The 27,436-nt window shown below is 42.7% G+C and overlaps 1 protein-coding gene across 2 annotated transcripts in view; it reads right to left on the bottom strand.

Moving 5' to 3' along the window:
* The window catches only part of STS (steroid sulfatase), a 214,590-nt gene that overhangs the window by 27,261 nt on the left and 159,893 nt on the right, over positions 1-27,436 (bottom strand). For both annotated transcript variants that reach the window (XM_032756543.2, XM_058441559.1), the window contains exons 8-9: positions 27,287-27,424; positions 6,566-6,725 (exon numbers count right to left, since the gene is read on the bottom strand). In XM_032756543.2, coding sequence (XP_032612434.1) covers positions 6,566-6,725; positions 27,287-27,424 — 298 coding nt within the window. The remainder of the gene's footprint in view (positions 1-6,565; positions 6,726-27,286; positions 27,425-27,436) is intronic.

The raw sequence follows: 27,436 nt of genomic DNA, 5'->3' as shown, positions 1-27,436 counted from the left end.
TTTTTTTTTTTTTTTTTTTTTTTTTGGAGAGATTTGCCCAGACTGGCCTTGAACTTCTGGCTTCAAGCTCTCCTCTGGCCTTGGCCAAGATCAGTACTTGATAACTGAAATTGATCATGATTATAGGAAAGGGGGATTTAACTAAAACAAAATAAGACTCCAAGTCTCATAATTATTTTTTCTTACTTAAAAATGAAATATTTGAGGTTTTTTTAAAGGAGGGGCACAAAGTTTATTCTGCAAACTTATTTTTCTTCCAATGTGGAGACAGACTTTTTTTTTTTTAATATCCCACACCTAACGTGGTCCTTCCTAGAGGCAGGCCATAAATCATGCTGCTACGGAAAGCCACCATTTAACAGTGCTGCAGAAATATGGTCTGTCAAAGGAAGCCTCATTTCTGCCATGAAAAATGGAAAGTGACCCTGTCAAGCTAAACTTTTAAGTGGTGTCTCAGCTATCGAAATATTTGGGGTTGTCTTAAACCACTTGTGGGATTCGCAGTTAACCATGGCAATAACCCAGAGAATAGCACATTTCCATTAATGCTGCTAGTACAAAAATGCTTTTAGAATGTCGTGTTCTGGGGGAGATGGGCCAATTCACTTTCAAAGTGACCCAAAGCATTGCTGTTTTCTCTGGAAACAGTCTAACGGGCTTTTTCTTGCAAACTAATTCAAGTTTTTGTAGCATGTTTGCATAACAGCCAATGCTAAAAAAAACCGGATGTGTTTTCTGTCCTAGTGCCCTCATGGCTCTTGGTGGAAAAGGGAGTGTTTGGGAGTGTTTTTAATTTGGAAGGTGAAATTATTCTCCTTGGGTTCCTGACTGACAATGATGGTAGCGTTATTAACAGGTTGTTTGCAAGGCATCCTTGTGTCAAAATTTCAGGTCAAGTTAAATACCATACAGACAATTTTTACATAATTAAAAAGGGCATGTTCTGGAAACCTTCCCTGAACCCTATTGACGTCCTTCCTCCAAGAATGTGCTGTGCTCTCTCTCAGCTCTGAGGCTTTCAACATCCTCGTCCCTCCACGTGGAATGTCCTTCCCAGGCGCCCTTTGCCTGGCCAACTTGCCAGGCCAAGGACTGAAGGATCATAAGAGAAAGAAAAGGTTTGGGGTAATACAGAAGTTAAGGTCTTGGAGACTAATAGAGAAGCTTATTTGGGGCACAATATTGGTAAGCAGCTTATTTGATATACAAATGACAATGATTTCAATGTAGACAGTCATAGTTAAGGAAACATCTCTAGGAGAAAGTACATATATCTGTAATAAATTAAAGGGAATCTTAAGTATTCAGAAAGTTATTATCACAATTCAGAAAAATATGTTTTCATTTGTAAACATTAAACCCTCTGCCATAGTTGAACAGAAAGCAAGATCAGTATAAGTGGTTACACACACAAACTTGGGGTTGTTCCCATGAAGAGAGTCACCTTTAATTCTGCAAAACTGATGTAAACCAGATATAGCTCACTGACTTTTTCATCTGTATTACTCTATTGAAAAGGTCTTCTCTAGTGGCTCAGCTATAAGTCAGCAAAAGTTACTGGGACAAGTCAGCTAAATCCATTCCTTGTCTCCATTAGACAAAAGTGTGTTAAGCATTAAAGCATTAATTTGTTTTTGTAACTTTAAAAAATGAAGTCAAATTTTGTTTCAATTATGGACCAGAAGCTCCAAATATTTCACCTCTAAAATTTGATTCTTGAGGTTGCCAGCACTCTGTTTCCTTGCATCCCAGCTGAAGGGTCTATGGTTAAAATGTTGATGTTTTCCAAAAGGTGTAACCAACTATGGCTTGTTGCTATACTCTACTCTCTATTACTGATGTTAATACCTTGTTAGGAAGGGGCATGATCATCCTCCTACTATGGCAATATTGTATCTGTTTGCAAAGATGAGACCCACAGAAATAATTTTCATGTTAATGAATTAATACATTTAAGTATTCGATACTTCTTTTTTTGTAAGACCTTGTTGCTGCCTTTTGTAACACAAAAGGTTGTCCTCCATTTATTTCCAAAATCAGCTTATTTGGAGACCTGGAGGGAAATAATTTTTCTGAATATGCCCAGGGTGATGGACACTGAAATTTCTTCTGATAAGTCATGCCACTGAATGAAAATGAATCGCTAATGTGCATATGAAGGAAAAATTCACTGCCAGAGAGAAATCTCACATAAGCACATCATAGGGTTGAATTAGAGAACTATTCTCACTGCAGTGTTAATATGATGCAAAACAAAAACAGAACAACAACGACAACAACAAAAATCTTTCCTGTGTTCCTCTGGACTACCTTTCTTTTGGCTTAAGTAGGAACCTTGGATCCACGGGCTTCTGATCTCCCACCATGCTTTGACTGCCCATGAAGGACTCCCACTAGATCCAAAATGCTTCCTGAGAATTACAGGACAGTGCTTGAAGAATGGAGGTCTGCTGAACAGAAGTTATCTTCTTCAAACAAAACGCAGAAAGAAGCAAAGGCACTTTGTTAAGTGCTCATCAAACAGCTTGGGTCCAACCCTCTGAATGAGTTTCTTCTCCTGAGAAATGCAAATTTAATATCTCTCTAGCAGGAAGCTGAGAAAGCTTATTTGCACCACTCTGAGCAGGAAGGAGTTAAGGCTACTTTCTAAAGGGCAGACATCTGTGTATCACATTTATAGATGGATATAGATGTAAGAGTATTGTCTAGATGCTTTTATTGAAAAGTTTTGATGGGATTTTCCATTATAACAACATTTTCCATAAAAGAGCAATAATAAATTTCAGGGTAGGATTTCTCAACGTCAGCACCACTGACATAATGGGTAAGATAATTCATCGCAGTAGGGGTCTGTGCTGTGTGTTGCAGGATGTTTAGTAGCACCCTGAGCCAAGACAATAAAAAATGTCTCCAGGCATTGATAAGTGACCCCTGGGGGAAAACACTACTTTAGATATTCAAAGTCTTCTGGACAAATACATAAGAATATTACTGGACCCAGTTGGCAATATGCTGTAAATAAGGTACTGTGTGATAATTCTATTCCCATAAGGCACTTGGAAGCACATTTCTGTTTTCTAACCTGTGCTGTCTCTAGGATGACGAAGGCATTTTACAGCTGGACTAGTACCAGGAGCTAGGACCTCAACACAGAAGCAATATCTGTGGTTTAAAACCAGGTCAACTGGCCGGGTGCCGTGGCTCATGCCTGTAATTGCAACACTCTGGGAGGCCGAGGTGGGTGGATCACCTGAGGTCAGGAGTTCAAGACCAGCCTGGCCAACATGGTGAAACCCCATTTCTACTAAAAATATAAAAATTAGCTGGGTGTGATGGTGCGCAACTGTAGTCCCAGCACTTTGAGAGGCTGAGGCAGGCTGAGGTCAGGAGTTTGAGACCAGCCTGGCCAACATAGTGAAACCCCATCTCTATTAACAATGCAAAAAATTAGCCAAGCATGGTGGTGCACGCCTGTAGTCCCAGCTACTCGGGAGGCTAAGGCAGGAGAATTGCTTGACCCTGGGAGGTGGAGGCAGAGGTTGCAGTGAGCCGAGATTGCATCACTGCACTCTAGCCTGGGCAAATGAGCAAGACTCTGTCTCAAAAAAAAAAAAAAATGAGGTCAACAAGCACCTCTAAGGTCCATGAAAGGAATCAGAAACAGAGGGGAATCTTCAATATTGAGAGTTGGTTCTACTGATGACACAAACCCACACACAAAATACTTGGGTCTTCTAAGAGGGAGGCTGTTATCTTCTTCATTGAGCATATATAAGAAACACAGATTGGCCTCCATCAGCCTCAGACTAGAGTGGCTAGAAGGTAGAAGCAGTAAGATCTCCCTTTATGAATCTTCCTCTTTGCCTCTGAACTTTTTCCTTACCTTGCTTTTCCCCCACTGGGTAGGAAACCATTCCAAGATATTATGAAAGTGAAGAGCAGTGATGGTTTTAACATTATGGGTCATGAGAGACAAATGTAATAAATGAGATTGCCTGAATGCTCTGTTCTAGCTACTTGAGGAAGTATTAAGCCTTATTCCAAAGGTAAGAACTACAGCCAATGAGGACGTGAAATAGAGAATGGGATTTTTGGCTTTATATAGGAAAAACTTTCTGTGAGGCACTGCTGCCATGTTTTCCATCACTAGAGTGGAAAAAAAGAATAGTTTGGCTGGAGTAGGAGATCTTACAATTCCCCTTTTGACCTCAGACTCTATGATTTTATGACCTCGGATGAATATTAAATGTGGAAGAGGAAAGAACTGTACTAATAATGTACACCTGATTACTCCCTCAAAATGACAGGCAAAACAAGAAATGGCAAACATTCATGCCTTCTTTGTACTGAACGTTACAGGCAAGGAGGTTTTTAATCCTCCTATTGATCCTGTAGTCAGTGCTATTATTGAACTCATTTTCCAGAGGAGTGAAGGCCCAGGAAAGTTCAACGCTTACCCTGCAGTGATGACAAGAATATGAACTCAGCTGGGCTCAGTGGCTCAAGCCTGTAATCCCAGCACTTTGGGAGGCCGAGGCAAGAGGATTTCTTGAGCTCAAGACTTCAAGACCACTTTGGCAACATGGTGAAACCCTGTTGCTACCAAAAATACAAAAAATTAACTGGGTGTGGTGGTGCATGCTTATGGTCCCAACTACTCGGGAGGCTGGGGCGGGAGGATCGCTTGAGCTTGGGAGTAGCAGGTTGCAGTGAGCTGAGATCGCACCACTGCACTCCAGCCTGGGTGACAGAGTGAAACCCCCATCTTGAAAAAAAAAAAAAAAAAAGGAAGAAGAAGAAGAATATGAATTCAACCAGTGCAGGTCTAGAATCTCCACTCTTAGCCATAGCGCCCGCTAGTCTCAAAGCGTGATCCAGAGACTCTCTGGGACCCTCCTAGTGGCCACAGGGTAAATGATGACATCATCGATGTATTAGCCAATGGAATGTGAGCTTGGGGTAGTTTGGTGCCTTAAAAAAATTTCATTTTTTATTACTAATATAATAAGCATCACTCGATACAATCCACATAAGGAAAAGATCATTGGGGTCCTCAATCATGGAAGAATGAAAAGGGGTTTTGAGACCTCAAAGTTTGAGAATAGTTGAGCTGTCAACGCTGCATTTCTCATTGGTGTGTGTGTCGAGGAAGGGTGTATACCTAAAGCAGAGTTGAAACCAGTAAGGAAACAAGGTCTAATACAGCGGGAAGGGAGGAAACCCATCTCTGGACTTGTTTTGGCAGCACAGCTGGTTTTGTCTTTCCTTTCCCCTTTCCTCTTCCTTCTCATTACGGCTGAATTTAAACAAGATTTGCAGCCGCCTGCATGACATTCGCCTGGTCTGTCACCAAACTAATGAAAACAATTAATCAGTGTGCTTCACTTAAAACTCTTCAGATTGGTAATAACACTTAGGAAGAAACCACTGGCAATGTCATATGAAGTCGTATTTAAATTTAAGAGAAAGACATTTCATTTAGAACTTCTCAGTGAAGACATGCTGGGAAATGGGGCCTTAGCTGGGGAACCGTCTGCATTTCTCACTGTTACAGCAAACGGCTGCTGAGTGTGGACAAAGGAAAAGGTGTGAGATCCCAAAGTCGGAGGTCAAAGAGGTTGTGGCCCAGCTGCACAATGGCAAGCAATGGTGGGGTGAACAGATGAGAACAACAGCGTCAGCACAATGCCGAAAGATCAAGGCTGAATTAAACACCACCCATCCACATTCCTGGTCACTAAAAACCTTCAGTGCCTCTGAGTTTATTTCCCCCTGGATAAAGAGATTGGCAGAAGGGTTTTTACATTGGCAAACCCACCAGTAAGGTCCCAGACTGGACAGAGATAACAAGTCCAACTGGAGGCATCGTGGCACTCCAAACCGAGGGCCTCAGCAGCGGCCTCAGTGCAGAAGTTTTCCTTTGACTTTCTCCTGCCCTCCTGTCTCTCAGTCCCACTCTACCCCAAGGCACCAGAGAAACTAGAATCCCTCTTCCCCAATGCAGGTCATAAGAACCAAAACCCCTGATCCCCAAAGCCAGCATCAAACCTAAAAATATGACTCCAACTTTCCCCCTGCCTTTCTGTGTAAAAACTGCCCATGAATAAATCCTCTGACCTACTTTGTTTGACTGTAGGTCATAAGACCCCCGTTCCAGAGAGGGCCCTGCCCCATGCCCAGAAGGAAGGAACACTGCTCAGAGAGGCCAAGAAGCGTCTAGATAGACAGGCCTGGCTGGGTTTCCCCACTCAGTCCATTAGCATAAGGTCAGACCTTTCCCTCTAATCCTACTTCTACACACTGCCCATACTTTGCTGAACCACAGCAAAAAAATGAACAATTTCCCCTGTATCTTTGGATCTTCCTTCGGAAGCCTGCTGTGTACACATTAAGTAAATGTATATGCCTTTTATCCTATTAATTGACCTGCCTCAAACCTGTGATTTTCAGGAAAACTCCAGGGGGCCAAAGGCCTTGGTCCCCACACCATTATGCAGGCAAACCAGAGCATATTGGGCTGTGAAATCAGAGCTCGACAATACCAACCACCCTGGCATCAGAGTACCTGTCCTCAGGCAAGGGTGCTCCAGCCAGCTTGGCTACTGTAGGAAATATGTCCATGTTGCTAGTGGGCTCATCAATCTTCTGGCCAGCCTGTATCACCCTGGGCCAACGAAGGATGCCTGGAACCCGGATACCTCCTTCCCAATTGTTTGCTTTTCCTCCTAAAAGATCAAAAAAGAGGTAAGAGGCAACAGGGAGATTTCAATGCTTTCAATGCTCACTTCAATGGACTCTTTCGTGCTCAATGTAGAAGAACCAACTGCTCTAATTACATAGATTCCATCCATGAGTATTCCATGAGCAATATAGTATATGTTGTATTGAAAAAAGGAATACATATGATACAGTCACCACCATGCGTGACATGGTCAGCATTGTATGGCATCTTGAACAAAAACTTTGTAATCAGAGGGACTCAACGCAACAAAGATTTGAGTCACCAAAGATTCAAATCAATGACTCTGGAGTCAGGGAATTCAAGTTCCATTTCTACCTTACACCAGCTGTGGTAGCAAAATAATGGTGCCCCCAAGTGTCTGCATCCAAATTCCTGGAGCCTGGAGCCTGGGGAAATGGGTATTTTGCCTTATATGGCAAAAGGGACTTTAAGCATGTGACTAAGGATTTTGAGATGAGGAGATTACCCTGCATTGCCTGAGTGGATCCAATGTAACCATAGGGTTGTAAACCAAAAATAAAATTCTAAGCCCCTCGACTAACAGAATGGACCCCTCCCCTCAGCAAAGGGCATTCCAAAGGTTTAACCTGAAACACTAGTTCAGTCTATGATGGAAATAGGGGATTGGACACGCCTCATTTTACCCTCCTTCCTTTGTAATTCAGGTACAACTGACCAGCATTAACATTAAAACACAGACCTTAAGACTGACAAAACAGACTGTTTGTAGCAATAAGATACCAACACGACAGACAGCAGGCCCTGATAGAAATTGAAGTAGTTTACCCCAAAATATATTTCTTTGACATACTTCAAAATAGCCCCACAAAGCCGTCTCTTGTGCAGAAAATCTACATTCTGTAGACAATCTCCTTCTCTTTCGGGGTCTTTTCCCTGACCCAGGAGAGAACTGACCAAGAGTCTGGTATCTTTTAACATCTGATAAGAAACACATACAATCTATTCTCTCTGAAGCTGGCTGCTTGAAGGCTTCATCTGCATCATAAGAACCTTGGCCTCCACAACCCCCTTACTTTAACCCAGACACTCCCTTCTATCCACTGCAGGTCTTTAAATCAACTCTTTCAACCAACTGCCAATCAGAAATTCTTTGAGTCCACCTATGCCCTGAAGCCTCCTCAACCCCCACCCCCCGACTTTGACTCATGCTACCTTTCCAGACTGAACAATGTACATCTTACATGTATTGACTGATGCCCTATGTCTCCCTAAAATGTAGAAATCAAGCTGTAGCCAGAGCAACTTGGGTACGTATTCTTAGGATCTCCCAGGGCTGTGTCAACTTGGCTCAGAATGAATCTCTTCAAACGTTTTACAGAGTCTGACTCTTTTTGTAGACAAGGTCCTTTCAAGGGAAAGAGGGAGTCAGAGAAGTGGAGGGGTGTAATCACAGACAGAGGCTGGAAGATGCTATGCTGCTGACTTTAAAGGCAGAGAAGGGCACCCCAAGCCCAGGAACGCAGGCAGGCTCTAGAAGTTGGATAAGGCAAGGAATAAGATTCTCCCCTAGAGCCTTCAGCAAGAAACATAGCCCTGCCAACACCTTGAGGACCCATTTAATTCATGGTTATTCCCAAAGGAAAATAAATCATTCTACCAAAAAGATACCCGTACCTATATGTTCATTGCCGTACTATTCACAATAGCAGACATGAAATTAATCCAGGTGCCCATCGACAGGGATTAGATAAAGAAAATGTGGCACATATACATCATGTAATACTACACAGCCATAAAAAAGAACAAAATATTGTCCTTTGTAGCAACATGGTATAGCTAGAGGCCATTATCCTAAGTGAATTAATGCAGGAACAGAACATCAAACACTGCATGTTCTTACTTACGAGTGGGAGCTAAACATTCGGTACTCATAAACATAAAGACGGCAACAATAGACACTGGGAACTACTAGGGGGGAAAGAGGGAGGAGGTCAAGGAGTGAAAAACTATCAGGTACTATGTTCACTACTTGGATGACAGGATCATTAGAACCCCAAACCTCAGCATAACACAATATACCCATGTAACACACCTGCACATGTACCCGCTGAATCTAAAAATTTAAAAAAAATCATGTTGTTTTGAGCCACTAAATTTGTGGTCAATGATTACAACGGACATAGGAAACAGATACGCCAGCCCTTTGCACCTGAGAAAATAGCTTCAGCTTTCTGTATCTCATATTCCCACAATGTTTCCACGTGAGTATTATATGGAATGATTATCCCAACTGCCAAGCTCAGTGCCTGCAAGAGAGGCACAAAAAATGGCTATTATCTTCGTTGGTATTATTTTATTACCAGGATGGCTCTTACCAGGAGAGTTGAGGAAACAGGCTTTGTGCCTATGAAGCACTTAGAATACAATTAAATACAGCATTGAAAGGGTACCAGCAGAGGCAGGAAGGGTGAGTTCAGAGTGGATCAGAATGTCAGCAGATAATCTCAGAAGATGGTCACTGAAGGAACTAAAATATTTCACCCCAAAATACTCTTCTTTGACATATTTTGAGATGGATGTTCGGAGGGTCTGCAAACAGAAGCAGCCCCGTAAAACTGTCTTTTGTAGGGGAGATTTGAATCTATAGAGAAAATCTGGCTGGGCGTAGTGGCTCACACCTGTTATCCCAGCACTTTAGGAGGCCGAGACGGGTGGATCACCTGAGGTCAGGAGTTGAAGACCAGCCTGGCCAACATGGTGAAACCATGTCTCTACTAAAAATACAAAAATTAGCCAGGCGTGGTGGCGCACGCGTGTAATCCCAGCTACTTGGGAGGATGAGGCACGAGAATTGCTTGAACCCGGGAGGTGGAGGTTGCAGTGAGCCAAGATATCACCAGTGCATTCTAGCCTGTGTAACAGAGTGAGAATCTTCTTAAAAAAAAAAAAAAAAAAAAAAGAGACAGAGAGAGAGAATCTGCATTGAGGCAGCCAGGCTTTCTCTGAAGGCCTCCCTTGTCTGATCTAGGAAAGATGAACTCAGAGACACACACCTTTAAAGGTCTGCAAGAAACATTCACCATCTCTTCTCTCTGTGGACTGCTACACAGGAGGTCTCATCTGCATAACAAGACCACCTCTGCTAGCCAGGCGCCCTCTTCTCCCCTCTCCTAACCTGTGTTGCCAGGAGGCAAGGCCCCATTCTTTCTGTAACCTCAAGATGGTGTAAAAGCATCAACCATCCAGCCATTTCTTTGAGATCTATTTTGTAAGGCTCCATGCACGGTAATAAATTTGTATGCCTTTTCTCAGTTGCCTTTGTCAGCTGATTTTTAGCAAACCTTCAGAGGGCAAAGCGGCAGTTTTCCTGTGGCCCCTATATGACCAACGCCTCCCGTTGAGGGATGGAGACCAAGTGCTCCAGTACAGGGCTCAGACAGGCCAGGGCTGAGGTCACTCCAGCTGGGCAGGTGATGCATTGCTGGGGGAATAAACACTGCTTCCTCACCCTTTATGACAAAGAGAGCATAGGGCTAAGTGGCACTGAAGTAGCCATCAGGAATTTAGGCTGGGGACAAAGGGAGTGGAGTTGAAGTTCAGCTACTCCAAAAAGAGGCTGTTTCAGACAATTGGTGTGACGCATTAAGTAGACAGTTAAGTGAGAATGAAGCCAATGAAAAAATGCTCATTCCTTGCAGGAATATCATGTGTGAGTCAACTGGAAACAAAGGCCACTTATATTTAGGGAGTAAATTACTAGAGACAGAGGTTTCAGGGGTCCTGAAGCAAATCTCCATTGTTAAAAGCTCATCTCTCTCTCTTGTTTGTTTTTTTTTGTAACCTTTACAGGAATGCCTCCTTTTATTGCACTCTGCTCTAGTGTGTTTTTCAGATGTTACATTATTTATCTATGTATGTATTTGTTTATGTATTTATTTTTATTTATTTTAGGTTCAGGGGTACATGTGCAAGTTTGTTATATAGGTAATCTGCATGGCTTGGGAGTTTGGTGTGCAGATTATCTCATCACACAGGTAATCAGCATAGTACCTGATATTTAGTTTTTCAATCCTCTCCCTCCTCCCACCCTCCACTCTCAAGTAGGCCCCACAGTCTGTTGTTCCCTTCTTTGTGTCCATGTTTACTCAATGTTTAGCTCCCACTTATAAGTGAGAACATGCAGAATTTGGTTTTAGGTTCGTGCATTAATTCTTTTAGGATAGTGGCCTCCAGCTCCATCTATGTTGCTGCAAAAGACAGGATCTCATTCTTTTTTATGGCTGCATAGTATTCCATGGTGTGTACGTACCACATTTTCTTTATCCAGTCCACTGTTGATGGGTATTTTGGTTGACTCCATGTCTTTGCTATTGGGAATAGTTAAAAGCTTATTTCTTACAGCTGAAGACTGTAGTCTTCTCAGCAGGCTCTGACCTTTACAGACATTCAGACATTGTATATGCACAGTCACTTCGGGGAGATTCCTATGGAAGTTCACGTCATACTTTGTAGTTTCTGTGATGGCCTCCTAAGAAAGTTAAAACTCTTCCCCTTATTTTATCCTTTCAACATCACTTGAAGGTAATTCTCTGACAGATACTGTGATTCCTGCTTCACAGAGATCACAGCCAACAAATGGGAAGTTTAAATACTTTGCCGTAGTTCATTCAAGCAGTTGAGAGCAGATCTTCGGGAGGAGTCTCAACGTGTGAATCACAGTCTAGTTTTCCTTCTGTTCCATCTAACTCATAAAGTTTTCATCTGCTTATCCTGCTACTCGATCAAACTCACACCATCTTCACTTTAAATTTAACAACAAAATAAGTGATTGCTATAGAACAAAAAGGGCTGGTTTCATTAATGGTTTAGATATACACATATTGCCCCCTTGTTTTAAATAAAACAGCATAAATAAACGGGAACAAAAACCAAACTATTAAATCAGGAAAAAGCACCCTCTAAAAGTTAATCTGCTAGATGCAACGTGGCATTGTGTATTGATTCTGTTTTTTTTTTTTTTTTTTTTTGAGACGGAGTCTCGCTCTATCGCCCAGGCTGGAGTGCAGTGGCGCAATCTTGGCTCACTGCAAGCTCCGCCTCCCGGGTTCACGCCATTCTCCTGCCTCAGCCTCTCCGAGTAGCTGGGACTACAGGCGCCCGCCACCACGCCCGGCTAATTTTTTGTATTTTTAGTAGAGACGGGGTTTCACCGTGGTCTCGATCTCCCGACCTCGTGATCCGCCCGCCTCGGCCTCCCAAAGTGCTGGGATTACAAGCGTGAGCCACCGCGCCCGGCCTGTGTATTGATTCTGAAACAGAGAAAGGGCATTAATGGGAAAGCTGGTAACATGTGAAGGTTAATTTTGACAAATACACCATAGTCGTGTAGGATGGTAAGACTGCAGATAGCTGGGTGAAAAATATACCTCTGTACTACCTTTGTAATTCTCCATCAATCTAAACTCATTCATAAAATTTTTATATTTTATATATATATAAAATAAAATATATATAATAAAAATATAGATATATATAAAAAATAAAAAATATATATTATATATATATAAAATAGTTGCACAATCTGAGGCTGAGAGAACTTCAGTTATGTGCTGATGGTCACTTATTTAGTAAGCGGTAGAGTTACAGATACAAATCCAGGTTTGTCTGACTGACTCCAAAGCCTGTGAATTTAAACAGTTCTCCAATATCACTTTATCATTGCAGCAAGAGCACTAGTGCCAAGTTGTCTATGTCCTGAGAGAAGAGGATCACACCATATTTGTAAACCACATTTAGTTTCTACACCCTATGTAGAAACTCAGAAAGGTACATGTGAACAGTAGAATTAAGGACTGAGGCACCGAGCGAATTTCGTACCCTCCCAGGAGTTGATCTGTACGTCATCTTTAAGGTGAAAGGCAATGTCTGAGGATGGTTTACTAGGGGCTCACCAGGGGAAGCCAAGGGATGCACCTGGCTGTAGAGCCACGTGAGAGAGTGGCTGAAAAACATGGCCCTTAAACAGCAAATAGTGGCTAGGTGCAGTGGCTCAGGTCTGTAATTCCAGCACTTTGAGAGGCCTAGGCAGGTGGGTTGCTTGAGACCAGGAGTTCAAGACCAGTCTTGGCACCATGGTGAAATGCCATCTCTACAAAAAAAATAATAATAATAATAATTTTTAAAAATAGCCAGGTGTGGTGGCACACACCTGTAGTCCCAGCTACTCAGGAGGCTGAGGGGGGAGGACTGCTTGAACCTGGGAGTTTGAGGCTGCAGTGAGCTATGATTGTGCCCCTTCACTCCAGTCCGGGTGACAGAGAGAGACGTCACGTCTTAAAAAACAGAAAACAAAGCATATAGTTTCACAAAAATCCACAGGCACATCCAATGTCTGTGTATTTTACAACCCAAGTGCCAGTGATCTATTCCCCTCTGAGGAATTTGCTAATATCCCAGAACTCCAGGTGATGGAAGAGACATCTTATGAGAACATGGCTTGATGTATAACCACTTTGAAAACAAAACAAAATAAAACAAATCTCCTGCAGAGGCCCTGGAAATATCATAGCCTGCCAGAGATTCCAGATTCCCAAAGGAGCCCCAAGCCACAAATGGCCACCTGGTGGCAATACTTCTGCTTAGGTGCAAAGAAGTAGCTTAACCCTGCTCAGGTAAGATGCACAGAGCACCTCTATTGCAGGCACGGGACTATGGGGCAGCTGTGCCTGTAGCCCCTAGATCTAGCCACCTATTGACCACCTGAATGGTAGCACCAGGCATGGTTTCATCTGAAGCTAGTGTTAACAAATTGTCACACCCGAGAAACGCTCTGTTGGAAGCTCTGAACCCACTATGTGGAACATCACGAGATTCCCATCTTGTATTAATAGTTCTGAGTCTATATTCAGGTCCTAAAGAAATGTACCCATAAACATAATCTTGTGCAATTTTCTAAAGCTATAAAGGGAGAGTTTTTACAACAGTCATGGCAAAAAAATGTTTTAAAATTTTTTTAACAGATGATAAACACATCCGAGCACACACTGCCTATGGAAAAACATGTTGGAGGAAGCATGATCACACATTTGCAGGCATGTGTTGATGAGCAAGTGCCCTTGCTTGTCAGATGGTGTAGCTTTGAGTCTCCTTCCTCCTGCGATATTGTGTGGAAAGCAAGATGCGCCAAATATGTCTGTCAGGCTGAAAAAGCACCGAAATCTGCTCTCTCGGGCACCACTCACATTATCATCGAGCAGAGTTCAGAGGAACTCAGAGGGTGGACACAGGATGCTTCATTCATTCAGCAGACATTTAATAAGCAATGACTTGCTATGATCAGGACTAATGATGGAGTTTCACATGTTCCCCAAACCATTCAAACTCATGACTTTATTAACTCTTGATTCTCACCATCACTCCGCAAGGCAAGTAACCCATTTCACAGCCAAGAAAACTTTGGCAATGGTTACACAGCCAGTAATTGATGGTATTAGGTATAGTTCTAGAACCTGTCTTGCCAAATGCTAGGCTTTACTGATTTTCACATCCCCAAATGGGACACAAAGATATACAATGGAGATTACGCCCTACAGAAACTCACAGCCTCAAAAGATAGCTCAGATAATACCCACTGAGAACTCTGACTGTATGCCAACAGAATCCCAGAGAGAACACAGTGAACAGGGACCTTGCCCTACAGAAATTAAAGGTCTCAAAAGACAGCTCAGATATATCCACAGGCCAGGCACAGTGGCTCACACCTGTAATCCCAACACTTTGGGAGACCGAGGTAGGAGGATCACTTGAGGTCAGGGTTTGAGACCAGCCTGGGCAACATAGTGAGACCTAGTCTCTACAAAAAATAAGAAATAAAAAAGTTAGCCAGGCATGGTGGTGCAGCCTCTAGTCCCAGCTACACGGGAGGCTGAGGCAGGAGGATTGAGTAAGCCTGGGAGGTTGAGGCCATAGTGAGCTGTGATCATGCCACTGCACTCTAGCCTGGGTGACAAAGTGAAACCCTGCCTCAAACAAACAAAGAAACAAAAAGATATGCCCACAGATAACTCTGATTAAACACCAACAAAAATCAAAAGAAATGTCTTTTACCTGGGCAAACCTGCCCTGTGCCAATAGATTTTGACTTGGGTTTTGAAGGAGAAATAAACTTAGGAAAGTTGGAGAATGGGATATGGGGGAAAGAAAAAAAAAACAGGTGAAGGAGTATGAATTATTTTTTCTGAAAATTTATGAGCAGAGAAAAAGCCATGGTCTAAGTTTAAAATTTTGTAGAGTAATTGTCCAATTCACACTTTTAACATCTTGATGGCATGTTGTGATGATGTTCTCATCACAGAAGGATGATGGCTGTTACTCAATCTCTCTAGGCAAGCGTAGCAAGGATTCTTCTACAATTTACTCAGACTCTTGTTAGAAACAGCTGTTTGCAAACCAGGCTTCTATTTTTGTCCTTCTGACTGCTACCACACAGCAGGTCAAATCACTTTTAATGGCAAGAGCATATGCTAGTCATTCTTATGCTTGATCTGGGCAGAGTTTTATGAAATATTCTGTTTTTCATTTTTCTCCTCAAATCTTCCCATCTGAGATAACACTAATTCTCTGAATTGAGGCAAACCCCGTCGAAGCGTGTGATGATAATTCACACGAAATGTTTTCTCACCCAAGATGCCACATTTTACACTCTCCTTGATTTATTCATGCCAAAGACTAAAACCCATGAATTGCAGGTGGGAAATATAACAATATTTTTCAGGTTTCACCAACGTATTACCCACCTATTATGAAGGCAAAAATAAGGAACCTGGTGATATCAGTTCCTAAATAACATGTCAAGAATTGAAGAATATCCTTAAAATTAATTGACACAGCTCAAATGATTAAGAATGACTCCTCAAGCAATACGTCCAACTGCTAAGGAATCTAAGTCAAGGGTTGGCAAACTTTTTCTCTAAAGAGCCAGATAGTAAATATTTCAGGCTCTTTGGGTGGCTTTCTCAACTACTCAACTCTGCTGTTGTAATTAAGAAGCAGCCAGGAATGAGACGTCCACAAATGAGCACAGCTGGGTTTCAATAAAACTTTATTTAGAAAATCAAGGGCTGGTTTGCATTAGGCCCACATGCTACAGCTAGGCCAGTCCTGTTCTAATTTACTAAATTTTGATTTTTTGGGCTGGGGTGAGCACACCAACTTGGACCTTACTCCATAATATTAAATCCTTCAGCATCGGGAGGAAGTGTCACAGCAACGTCTACTAACATTTTTCTTGTCACTTAATTGAACTCCTACTTAATATTGTCTGCAAGAATGAAAAACTAAAAAATATATCTTACTCTGGAATGCGAAGCTAACCATGTCCTGACTGGGGTCCACCTTTCCAATATCACACCTTGGTTGAGCTGAGTCCCACGAAAATGTCCTGCTCAACAGCTCATCCTCTGCTCTCCGGAAAGTTCTGCTGCTCCCTCTTAATGGTTGCTCTGCTAGGATTTGACCCTGGGATGGTTAATATTGAGTGTCAACTTGATTGGATTGAAGGATGTAAAGTATTGTTTCTGGCTGTGTCTGTGAAGGTGTTGCCAAAAGAGATTAACATTTGAGTCAGTGGGCTGGGAGAGGCAGACCCACCCCCAATCTGGGTGGGCACCATCTCATCAGCTGCCCATGTGGCTAGGATAAAGCAAGCAGAAGAATGTGGAAGGACTAGACTGGCTGAGTCTTACAGCCTACATCTTTCTCCCATGCTGGATGCTTCCTGTCCTTGAACATCAGACTCCAAGTTCTTCAGCTTTTGGATTCCTGGGCTTACACCAGTGATTTGCCAGGGGCTCTCGGACCTTCGACCACAGACTGAAGGCTGCACTATCATCAGCTTCCCTACTTTTGAGGTTTTGGAACTTGGACTGCTTCCCGGCTTCTCAGCTTGCAGACAGCCCATTGTGGGACTTCACCTTGTGATTGTGTGAGTCAATTCTCCTAATAAACTCCCTTTCATATAGACATCTATCCTATTAGTCCTGTTCCTCCAGAGAACCCTGACTAATACAGCCCCCACACCCAAATCATTTACAAAGCTCCTTAAAAGCCTAGATAACAAGCCTCTCCGATTTCATTAAGCCTTCTATGATCACGTATTATTTTCCTACTTTCAATTTCCACAGTATTTTTTAAGTTCAAGTTTATGGGACATATGACAACCAATTCTATGCATGTCTCATTCCAACAGGATCAACAGTATTTGAGAACAAACTGTCTAATGCACTGTTAAATCAACTAAAGTAATAGTGAAATCCCTTCCAAATAGATGGTACTCAATATATTTTGTGAAATAAATGAGATAATGAATTAATCAATGAAGCGTATTGCTGTGGGAAAAAAACAGAAGCCTAGAGGTGAATGTGATTACAAATTCCTATTTCTAACCTCTTCTGGTCTCTATTTTGCTAAATGTTTCATTTCCCTAATACATTGCATTCCTAAAATTTTCTCCACCAGAGTCATATACTAAACAGCTTGACCTTTGACAATCAAAAGAGAAACTCTCCCTGCATGTCATCAAAGAAAATGAGCCCATAAGCATGAGCTATGCCCACTCCCTGCCCTCACAGAGCCCAGTGTACCCACCGTGGCGACATCCTTCTCACTTTCCCACCTCTTTGCTGTCCCAGAATCCCAACCTTTCTCTCCCGCAGAGCACGCTTGACCACACAACTTCAATCTTGCCCATCTCAAAAGTGAGAAATTCAAGCCTCCAATGATGGTATCACAATCTCCTGCCTGTCCATGTGACTTTTTCAACAACAGGTGCAAGCTCTGCCACATTTAACTGTGTAGTATTAAGGTCATACATTTTGTCAACTGAAGCCAGTGCAATCAAATCACTCTGCCTATGGCAATGCCTGAGACGGTGGTGATCCAGCAGTTGCATTTTCTGCTGAAGTGGACAGTCCCAATCATTCCAAATGGCCCTTCCATTTTCAGGGTGTTCACTAATGTTAACCCATCTGTCTGGTCCCTTCTCCCAGCTCAGATAACCCACAAGGCAGAGCTCAATGCCCGGACATGATACCAAGTCTCCATCACCTGACACTGTCAGTCCTTGCTCACACTTTTTTTTTGAGACAGGATGTCACTTTGTTACCCAGGCTGGAGTGCAGTGGTGCAATCAAGTCTCACTGCAGCCTCTACCTCCCAGGCTCCACTGATCCTCCCATCTCAGGCCTCTGGAGTTGCTGGACTACAAGCACATGCCATCACATCTGACTAATTTTTAAATGTTTTTCAGAGATGGGGTCTAACTATGCTGCCCAGACTGGTCTCGAACTCCTGGGCTCAAGCGATCCTTCTGCCTTGGCCTCCCAAAGTGATGAAATTACAGGTATGAGCCACTGCACCCAGCTACATTTTCATCCCTAGGAATACTGAGCTGCTTTTTCACTCCCCATAAGTATTTCACACCTGCCTACTGTGTACTTCCCACCTGTCCTCTCCTAGCCAACAATGCAAAACGTCAACCTGCAAAATGTCAGCTCCTCCTGGAAGGTTCTCTGAATTCCCAAGTTGGGCTAACTGCCTTTACCATTCTTTAACAGTTCCCTTACCAGTACATTACACTGAAGTGGTCTCTTATATCTCTATCCTAAAAACTAGTAGAATTTAGAGGCATTCTGTCTTTTAGTAGAATTTAAGCTACTAGCTTCTAGTAGAATGTAAATTAGTAGCAGTCGGAGACCCTTTATTCTTTGCCTTTATACCCTATCAGCTAGCCCTGTGCCTGGCATGTTCTATAGAATCAATATATAAATTCATGTCGGTAAAATTCAACCAAATGCATGAACACATAAATGAGACTGATGTGATCTTCTTTCAAAGGTGAAAAGCCTGTGGATACCTGCTGGAGGACTAAATACTGACACTAGCATGAAGGGGCAGCTTTGCCTACTCTTGGGAAGCCAATGACAATGTCTGCCAACATCATTTGAACATAACTACCTTGTAATAATCTACTAGAGTCAGTCGCTACTATTTTTCTCTCACAATAAAACTATCAATTGCTCTCAGAAAGCTGTGTTATTGAATGACAGAAAGAGGTGTCAAAATCAGTGACTGTAAGAAGCAACTCATAAGTGACATGGACTCAAGCCACGTGTTTGGAATTTGGCCTTAAGGTAAGGAAAAAATGCCCGAAGAGCAGTGCCTTCCATGCAGCCATCAGGGAATTTTAAAAGCATTTCTCTGCACATGAAAAAAAAGTCTATATTCTTGAACACTCTGGAAAATATGATCACCCACCCCCACACTTCTGCAGAAGCCATCTATAGAGTTAATTTATCCATTCCATTGACATTTATTACTTGCCTGTAGGCAGAGAAAAAGGGAGGGAGGAAGAGCCTCCTTCAGGGTGACCTTGACTTGGGAGAGGGATGGAAATGAAGCCAGACATATGAGTTTAACTGTTCTGTTCTGAGAATAAGGAAATCTTGTAGTATGAGGAAAAGACAAACAACTCTAAACTCAACTAAAAGAAAATCTTAAGGAAGCTATTCTGGTCCCATCTAAGGGATATTTTAGGAGAAAGGGAAGAAATAGGGAGAGAAGGAGACAGAAGGAAGAGAAATCTGAGAAGTGTTCACTATTTGTATTAGTCCATTTTCATACTTCTATGAAGAAATATCCGAGACTAGGTAATTTATAAAGAACAAGTTTTAATGGACTCACAGTTCCACATGGCTAGGGGGCCTCACAATCATGGTGGGAGGTGAGGGAGAAGCAAAGGCACGTCTTACATGGCATCAGGCAAGAGAGTGTGTGAAGGGGAACTGCCCTTTATAAAACCATCAGATCTCATGAGACTTATTCACTATTACCAGAACAGCACAGGAAAGACTCGCCCCTATGATTCAATTACCTCTGACCGGGTGCCTCCCATGACATGTGGGGATTATGGGAGCTACAATTCAAGATAAGATTTTGATGGGGACACAGCCAAACCATATCCCTACTCATTCAGTAAGTTCTTATTGAATGCCTACTCCATGGTTACTCAAGGCACTAGGACACAGTGGCGAATGAGGCAGCCCAGATTCCAGCTTCCATGGGAGAAGGAGTATGAGCAAATAAAATAATAAACAGGTAAGATATCAGAGATGCAAGCAATTAGAATAAAGTGGTGGGAGGAGACAAGGACTTTTGATTTGGTGGCCCAGGGAGACCTTACAAAGACAACATATGAGTGAAAGATAAAATCCATCCAAAGATGAGATGAAAGGATGAGTTTCCAACACAAAGACTCTAAGGTGGGAACAAGATGAAGGGGTTGGGGGACCAAGGAAAAGCCAGGAAGAGAGGAGGAGAAAACTGTACAGCTGGGGTGCAGACTTCACATTGTATTTTCAGTGGATGAGAAGATATTGGAGTGGTTTTTTGTTCTGTTTGTTTGTTTGTTTGAGACAGGGTCTTGCTGTGTTGCCCAGGCTGGAGTGTAGTGGTGCAATCATAGCTCACTGCAGCCTCGACTTCCTGGGCTCAAGCGATCCTCTTACCTCAGCCTCCTGAGTAGCTGGGACTCCAGACGTGTACCACCACCCCTGGTTAATTTTGTTTTTAAATTTTTTTTTTTTGTAGAGACAGGGGTCTCACTCTGTTGACCAGCCTGGAGTGCAGTGGTGCAATCATAGCTCACTGCAGATTCAAACTCCTGGGCTCAAGTGATCCTCCCACCCTAGCCTCCTCAGTAGCTTGGACTACAGGTGTGCAACACAACAGCCAGCTAATTTTTACATGTTTTTTGTAGATACAAGGTCTCAGTATGTTGCCCAGGCTGGTCTCCGACTCCTGAGCTCAAGTGGTCCTCCCATCTCAGGCTCCCAAAGTGCTGGGATTACAGGTGTGAGCCACCATGCCTGGTTGATATTAGAGTGTTTGAAGAAAGGAAAAAAGCCATGTGAAGGTGGAGGCAGAGATTGGAGTGATACATCTACAAGTCAAGGAAGGTTAAGAATTAACGGCAGAACAACAAAAGATTCTCCCCTAGAGGTTTCGTAGGGAGCCCACCACTTCCAGCACCTTGCTTTCAGACTCCTGGCCCCCAGAACAGAGAGAAAACAACTTTCTGCTGTTTTTAAGTCACCCAGTTTGTGGTGCTAACAGTTATGTCAGTCCTCAGAAATTCAGTAGAGTACATTGACATTATGTTTATGAAAGCTCACTCCAGTGTCTGGGTGGAGAATGGACTGTGAGAACAAAGAATTAGGGAGACCACCAAGAAGCACACTGGAGAAGTCCAAAGGGCAGACCACAGTGGCCTGGACAAGATGGAAAATTGATACAGCCGACAAAAGATGACCAATGTCAGATAAACTTAGAAAATAAAGTGAATAGGATGTGATTCCAAAATATGGGATACATAGGGATTAAAGAGAGGCAAAATAAAACAAGCCCATCAACTAGCAAATATCGTAGCACTGAGGTTCAGTTACGGGGTAAAGCATTCAATAAGATCATGCAGATTTGGGCATGTGTGGGCTTGGGCTAGCTTGCATTTGATGTCTAGCTTGCATCTTTCCGAGATGACATGCCTACTGAGCTTCCAGGTTGGGTGGCAAGTGGGCAGCTGGACATAGCAATGTGGACCTCCACAGCAGGGTCCCGGCTCTGTATGTGGGATGCCCTGCAGTTAGATGTCATATGACGTCCTGGATTTGGATGACATCAGATAGGGCGAGCATGAAGATAAAGGGAAGGGGGCCCAGGACAGAGCCCTGGAGGTCTCCAACATTGAGAGGTGGATCAGGTGAGAAGCTGCTGCAGTGAAGGTTGAGAAGAAACTTCCATGAATTTGTTTGCAACTCCTTATGCAAAGAGAGGCTCAAAGGCTTAGAACCCTGATTCAGACAAGTGAAGCTAGGGCTGGGGCCACTTGCTCCTTCAATAAGAGAACTGCAATTTGCAGGACTCTTGGCTTGAACTCCTTTCTGTTCTACTGCCTTGACACAGATACAAGTGCAGAATGAAGCGTCTTCTCAAGACTCACCCACCAGGCTGATCCAAATAGATCCAATACCTGTCCAGGGTGCAGGAACATAAATTGAGAGCCATACACTAAATTTCCTAGAAAGAGTTAAGGATTGCACAGAAATCTTAAATCCTCTATTAGTTTCAAGCAATGGTTTCTACTCCTAAGGTCCCAAAGAAGCAATGTGAACATTTTCAAATGTCAACAGCCCTGACAGAAAATTTTACATTTAACAGCTACAAAGGGTCACAGGCTATGGGATGTGCAGTGGTTTACTTATTTATCTTGCTGTCTATGAAAATCATAATCACATGGTATGGAACACAGTCAAATTAAGTGGAAGCCCTAATGGAGACAATGATTTCTTAATTATTAAATGGGAAGATAAATTATTCCTTAGAAAATTGGTTTTATTAGGTTGACACAATCATTCAAAGCATGTGGACAAGAGAAGAAAATTTATTTTAGAAGGATCTCAGAGGGAAATATTTTAGGAACTACTCTATAAAGGACATACTGCCAAGATTTCTAAACTTTGACCAGAATTATACCCAAAGTATACATTTGACCCTACCCTTATTTCCCAATTTCCCTTTATGCTAGAACATTTTGACAAAGACAAAATTTACCCATATCCAAACCTAAACAGAATAATCATACTGCAAAGTCATTTCCTTAAAGAAATGAAACAGTCCTATTATTACTCCCCCACCCCTGGCATATTTGATAATTGTTTTTTAAATGTAGACTGCAGCAGACATGTAATGTACCTCTTATTAAAAGGAATAACCTGTTGAATTTAATGGAAGGATGATTTAATCCTAGCCATTCTACCAAAGTAGCCCATAGATTTTTTTTAACAGGAAGTCTGGTATATCTTATTTTATTTATTTATTTATGTTTAACTTATTTTAGGTTTGGGGATTCACGTGAAGGTTGGTTTGTTACATAGGTAAACTCGTCTTGGGGGTTTGGTGTACAAATTATTTAACCACACAGGTATTAAGCCTAGTACCCAATAGTGATCTTTTCTGCTCCTTTCCCTCCTCCCACCCTCCCCGCTCAAACAGACCCTAGTCTCTGTTTCCTTTTGTGTGTTCATAAGTTCTCATCATTTAGCTCTCACTTATAAGTGAGAACATGTGGTATTTGATTTTCTGTTCCTGCATTATTAGTTTGCGAAGGATAATAGCCTCCAGCTCCATCCAAGTTACAAAAGACATGATCTCATTCTTTTTTATGGCTTCATAGTATTCCATGGTGTATATATACCACATTTTCTTTATCCACTCTGTCATTGATGAAGCCCATAGATTTCACTAGGGAAACAGATTTGACTTGGGAATACAGTAGAATCATTAAGTTCAAATACCGAGACGGCTCCGCTGCACTATAGCCTGGGTGGCAGAGTGAGATTCTCTCAAAAGGAAAAAAAAGAAGTTCAAATAGCAAAGTCCTTTGAAGGGTTTTGATGGACAGTAGAAGTCATGATTGTTTAGAAAAGGATGCTATTTTAAACAGGGTGTTAAATCCTATGATTTCTCTGTGTCTGCATAAACCACAGGTATGTGTTTGAGTTTGCAGCTCTAGAGTACAAGATATCTTGACACTCAGAAGCCTACTTCCCATAACTAGAAGGAAACCCCATCTTCCTTTTAGGGCATTGTATTTTAACAATGTTTCACTGTGAACTTGATTTCAAATAAGTTTGACAAAAGGATAATACTTTGCAATAGAGCGGTGGCTGAGACATTAATCATGTTACACATTCATGGTATCTCTAGCATGCAAGCAAAACATTTCTAATACATCGAATACATTTCTTTAAAAAAAAAGAAATTCATGGAGTAGCTCCTGACATGCTTGCAGGGTTGTATGATAAAACTAGGGTTCCCAACCATTATTCAAGACCCTTGGCTGGGTGCGGTGGCTCACGCTTGTAATCTCAGCACTTTGGGAGGCCGAGGCAGGCGGATCACGAGGTCAGGAGATCGAGACCACGGTGAAACCCCGTCTCTAATAAAAAATACAAAAAATTAGCCGGGCGTGGTGGCAGGCGCCTGTAGTCCCAGCTACTCGGAGAGGCTGAGGCAGGAGAATGGTGTGAACCTGGGAGGCGGAGCGTGCAGTGAGCCGAGATTGCGCCACTGCACTCCGGCCTGGGCGACAGAGCGAAATTCCGTCTCAAAAAAAACAAAAAAGACCCTTGAGGCTCCCTTTCTGATCTATACCTCTTGTGTCTCTGAACCCTGGTGAACTATCTGTGCAAAACGTGATGCAGCTCCTTCTCTGTCCCATGAAGCTTCCCCGGGATTGTCAGTCAGGGGTCCCCTCTCCCTGCCCTGAGGCTCTACAGCCTTCCATATGTAACTTTCTTAAGTAACTATTACTCTCCAACCACTTCTAGAATTGTGATTGATGTACACGTCTCCTCCTCGGCAGCTGCTAAGCTATTTTGGAACTGAACAGGCACTAAGAGAGAGAATGAATGAATGGATGAACTACAGCGTGGAATGCAGCCTGGAACTCCAGTCTTTAGGGACGCTGGCATCTACAAAATGAAATAAAAACAACTCTCTCCACACAGGTTATAGCCTTGTGAAAATAAGACTGAAACAGCAATGAGATGGAGCAGGGACCCCTTTTAGGGGCCTGCTGGACTCCCCCAGGCAGGGAAATAAGGAAAAATCTTGAGTTCCTTCAAAGAAAATTCCAGGCACCTAGCTAGCTTTGAAAAGTAAATGAGCAACTGATAAGCAAGAAGGTAATCATAGAGTAAAATAATAGACAAGGAAGTCAGAGCCATAAAATGTTTGGTTCCCTGTAATAACTACAGATAACACTTTAACATATGTCCCATAGTTGTTTTTCAGAAAGTGGACCCCTTCCAAATGGAAAATGCCATCTGCTGGCACCTAGGCTCCAGGTAAAGAGGATCTGAGGACTGAACTCTGACTGACATTCTTTGTTCCAAATTTCTTCCCAAGGGGCCTGGAGGAAGCCATGCCCACAGGCCAGAAATGTTTGTTTTTGCTGACCCCAAATTTTCAGACAAAGCTTCACTTCCTAAACCAATCGCAAATCAGGGAATCTTTGAAGCCACCTATGACCTGTGGGCACCCTTCTTTGGGATGTCCTGCCTTTTTAGGTCAAACCAATGTATAACCTCCATGTATAGACTTATGACTTTGCCTGTAGCCTCTGCCTCCCAGGCTTTAAAAACCTTTGCTTGCAAACCATTGGGGGAGTGGAATCTTAAGTGAGAGAGGCCTCATTCTACTTGCTTGGAACCCTGCAAGTAAACACCCTCCTTTCTCCCACTGCAAAACCTCGGTGTGGATGTTTGGCCTTACTGCGCTGGGTGAGTGGACCCCAGTTCAGCCTGGTAACACCAAGTCTTCATATATTAGGAATACATGTTTCCACTTTTTACTACTTTCAAAGTAACATGGCACACAGAGAAGGGCTGAAAGAGTGATAGCCTACTGGGGTTAATCCTGTTCAGATTAAACACACCGGTTCATTAATCAAACCCACATTACATATTGATCATGTGTCCTGCATTGATCAAGGTAACAACGAGACCTAAAGGAAGGGGCTGGAAGGAGGTCCGAGCAGCCTATGAAGGTTGTCCAGATGCACCTAACAGGCATCTTTTTGTGCTAGGTGCCAGGTAACAAAAGGTGTAGGAGACGGTTCCTGCCCCTGGGTGCTCAGCCGGTCATGGGGCTCCAGATGTGCACATAGAGATGTAAATAGAAGCGTAAGGCTTCATAAGCTACCTGCAGCCTGAGGGATAGACTACAGAGGACTATTTCTCTTTGCCTCAGGTATGGTGTAATCTGGCCTTACTGAGCTCCTTGCAGTTTGCAGAACAAGCTGTTTGCTGCTTCTCCTTCTTTCCAGCATGACAAAAGAGAGCAAGGGGTTGGAAGGGCAGAAAGAGATAGAAGGGGAGAGAGAGCAGAGGCACAGACCCACTGGTGACCTCCTTTCTAGCTGCGTCTCCTTTGCAAACATTCCTGGGAACCCCTCAGCCAAGTGAGGCTCTCCTTCCCCTTGTGCCATTAGTATCTTGTGCATGCAAGTGTTAGCGCCCTTGTCAAATTGCACTGGGTCTTCCCAGGCTTCACGTCATCATCTACCCACCCACCTACCAGCTCAACATGACTTCCTTCAGGGCAGACACCATGTTATATATTTACTGTTGTGTCTGGCCCAATGCAAGATACACAGAAGATAATCAATATTTCTAAACAAATTGATAGATAAAAGCATTCTCTATATCATCCTTTCATATCTTTGCAGGTAAACTGTGATTCACCCTCCCCTTTTGGTTCAGGCATTATCTCTTCTTGTACCTTCAACCCACATCCACTGCAGATTTGGCTGGGGAGTCCTAACCCTTAGCACAAATACACCCTTTTAGGTATCATATCACTTTATGAAATGTGCCACGTTGTGTGTCATGTAATGTCTGTCATATAAGATAGACATTAGATATGTCTAATGTATATAGACATTAAACATTAGCTATGTCTAAGTACATAAGATATGTCTAAATGTATATATTAGACAATATATATGTCTATCTTATATTGGCAGAGCACACACTATACAAGCCAGTAGCTGAGTCCATCAAATATCTCCAATGACTAGCATGATGCCCAATCCACCATGAAAGTGGCTCAGCTAATGCTGCAAAAAAAAATTTTTAAAAAGAAGTGTCAGCTCAAAATACTATTGTGGGTTCACGTAGGCAGAATAATGGTCTCCCAAAGATGCCCTCGTCCTAATCCCTGTAACCTGTGAATATGTTACACCCCATGGCAAAAGAGACTTTGCAGATTAAGTTCATGATCTTGAGATGGGAAGATGATGTGGGATTATCCAAGTGGGCTGAACGTAATCTCAAGGGTCCTCATAAGAGGGAGGCAGGGGTGTCAGAGTAAGTGAAGGAGATGAGATTATGGAAGCAAAGATCGGACACAGACACGGAGGTTTGAAGACAATGAATTGTTAGCTTTCCACATGGAAGAAGGGGCCATGAGCCAAGGAAAGTGGGAAGTCCCCAGAAGCTGAAAAAGCCAAGGAAACAGATTCCCCCCAAGAGCTTGTAGAAGGCCCTACAGACATCTCAATTTCAGACCAGTGAGATATCCATCTTGAACTTCTGACTTCTAGAACTGTAAGTTCATAAATTTGTTTTAAGCCCATAAGTTTGTGTCAGTTTGTTACAGTAGTGACAGGAAATCTACACATAGGGGTAGAGGAATTCTTGTTTTAATCAGTTACATTATATGAGGCTGTATTTACATTTGGAGATACGTACTCTCATTCTAATGTCTTGACACAAGATGTGGGCTTTTAAATTCTGTGGGAACCAGAACAGAAATGGTCACTTTGGCCTTCCGACTGTCTCCATGACACAAGGAAGTCCTACCTATTGCAAAGTAGCAGAAGAACTATGGAAAAGCTCTAAAATCAAGAAAAAAGTGACCAGCGGATGAGCTGAGAGGCCAGAGCTTGTCCATCCCAGCATTTCTCACCTTTATAGATCCCATTACTTCCGCCATGAATTTCTCCTTTGGAAGACACTTCTTCTACATGCGCTCCCTGGTCTGATGTGAAGTAGATGAGGGTATCATTAGCCAATCTCAGCTCATCCAGAAGGTTCAAGATCTGCCCTGGAGGGGAAA

This window comes from Hylobates moloch, unplaced genomic scaffold (assembly GCF_009828535.3).
Source record: "Hylobates moloch isolate HMO894 unplaced genomic scaffold, HMol_V3 SCAFFOLD_7, whole genome shotgun sequence".
Taxonomy (NCBI): domain Eukaryota; kingdom Metazoa; phylum Chordata; class Mammalia; order Primates; family Hylobatidae; genus Hylobates; species Hylobates moloch.
Note: the sequence above shows the minus strand (reverse complement) of the source record. Positions and strands in the feature narration are given on the sequence as shown.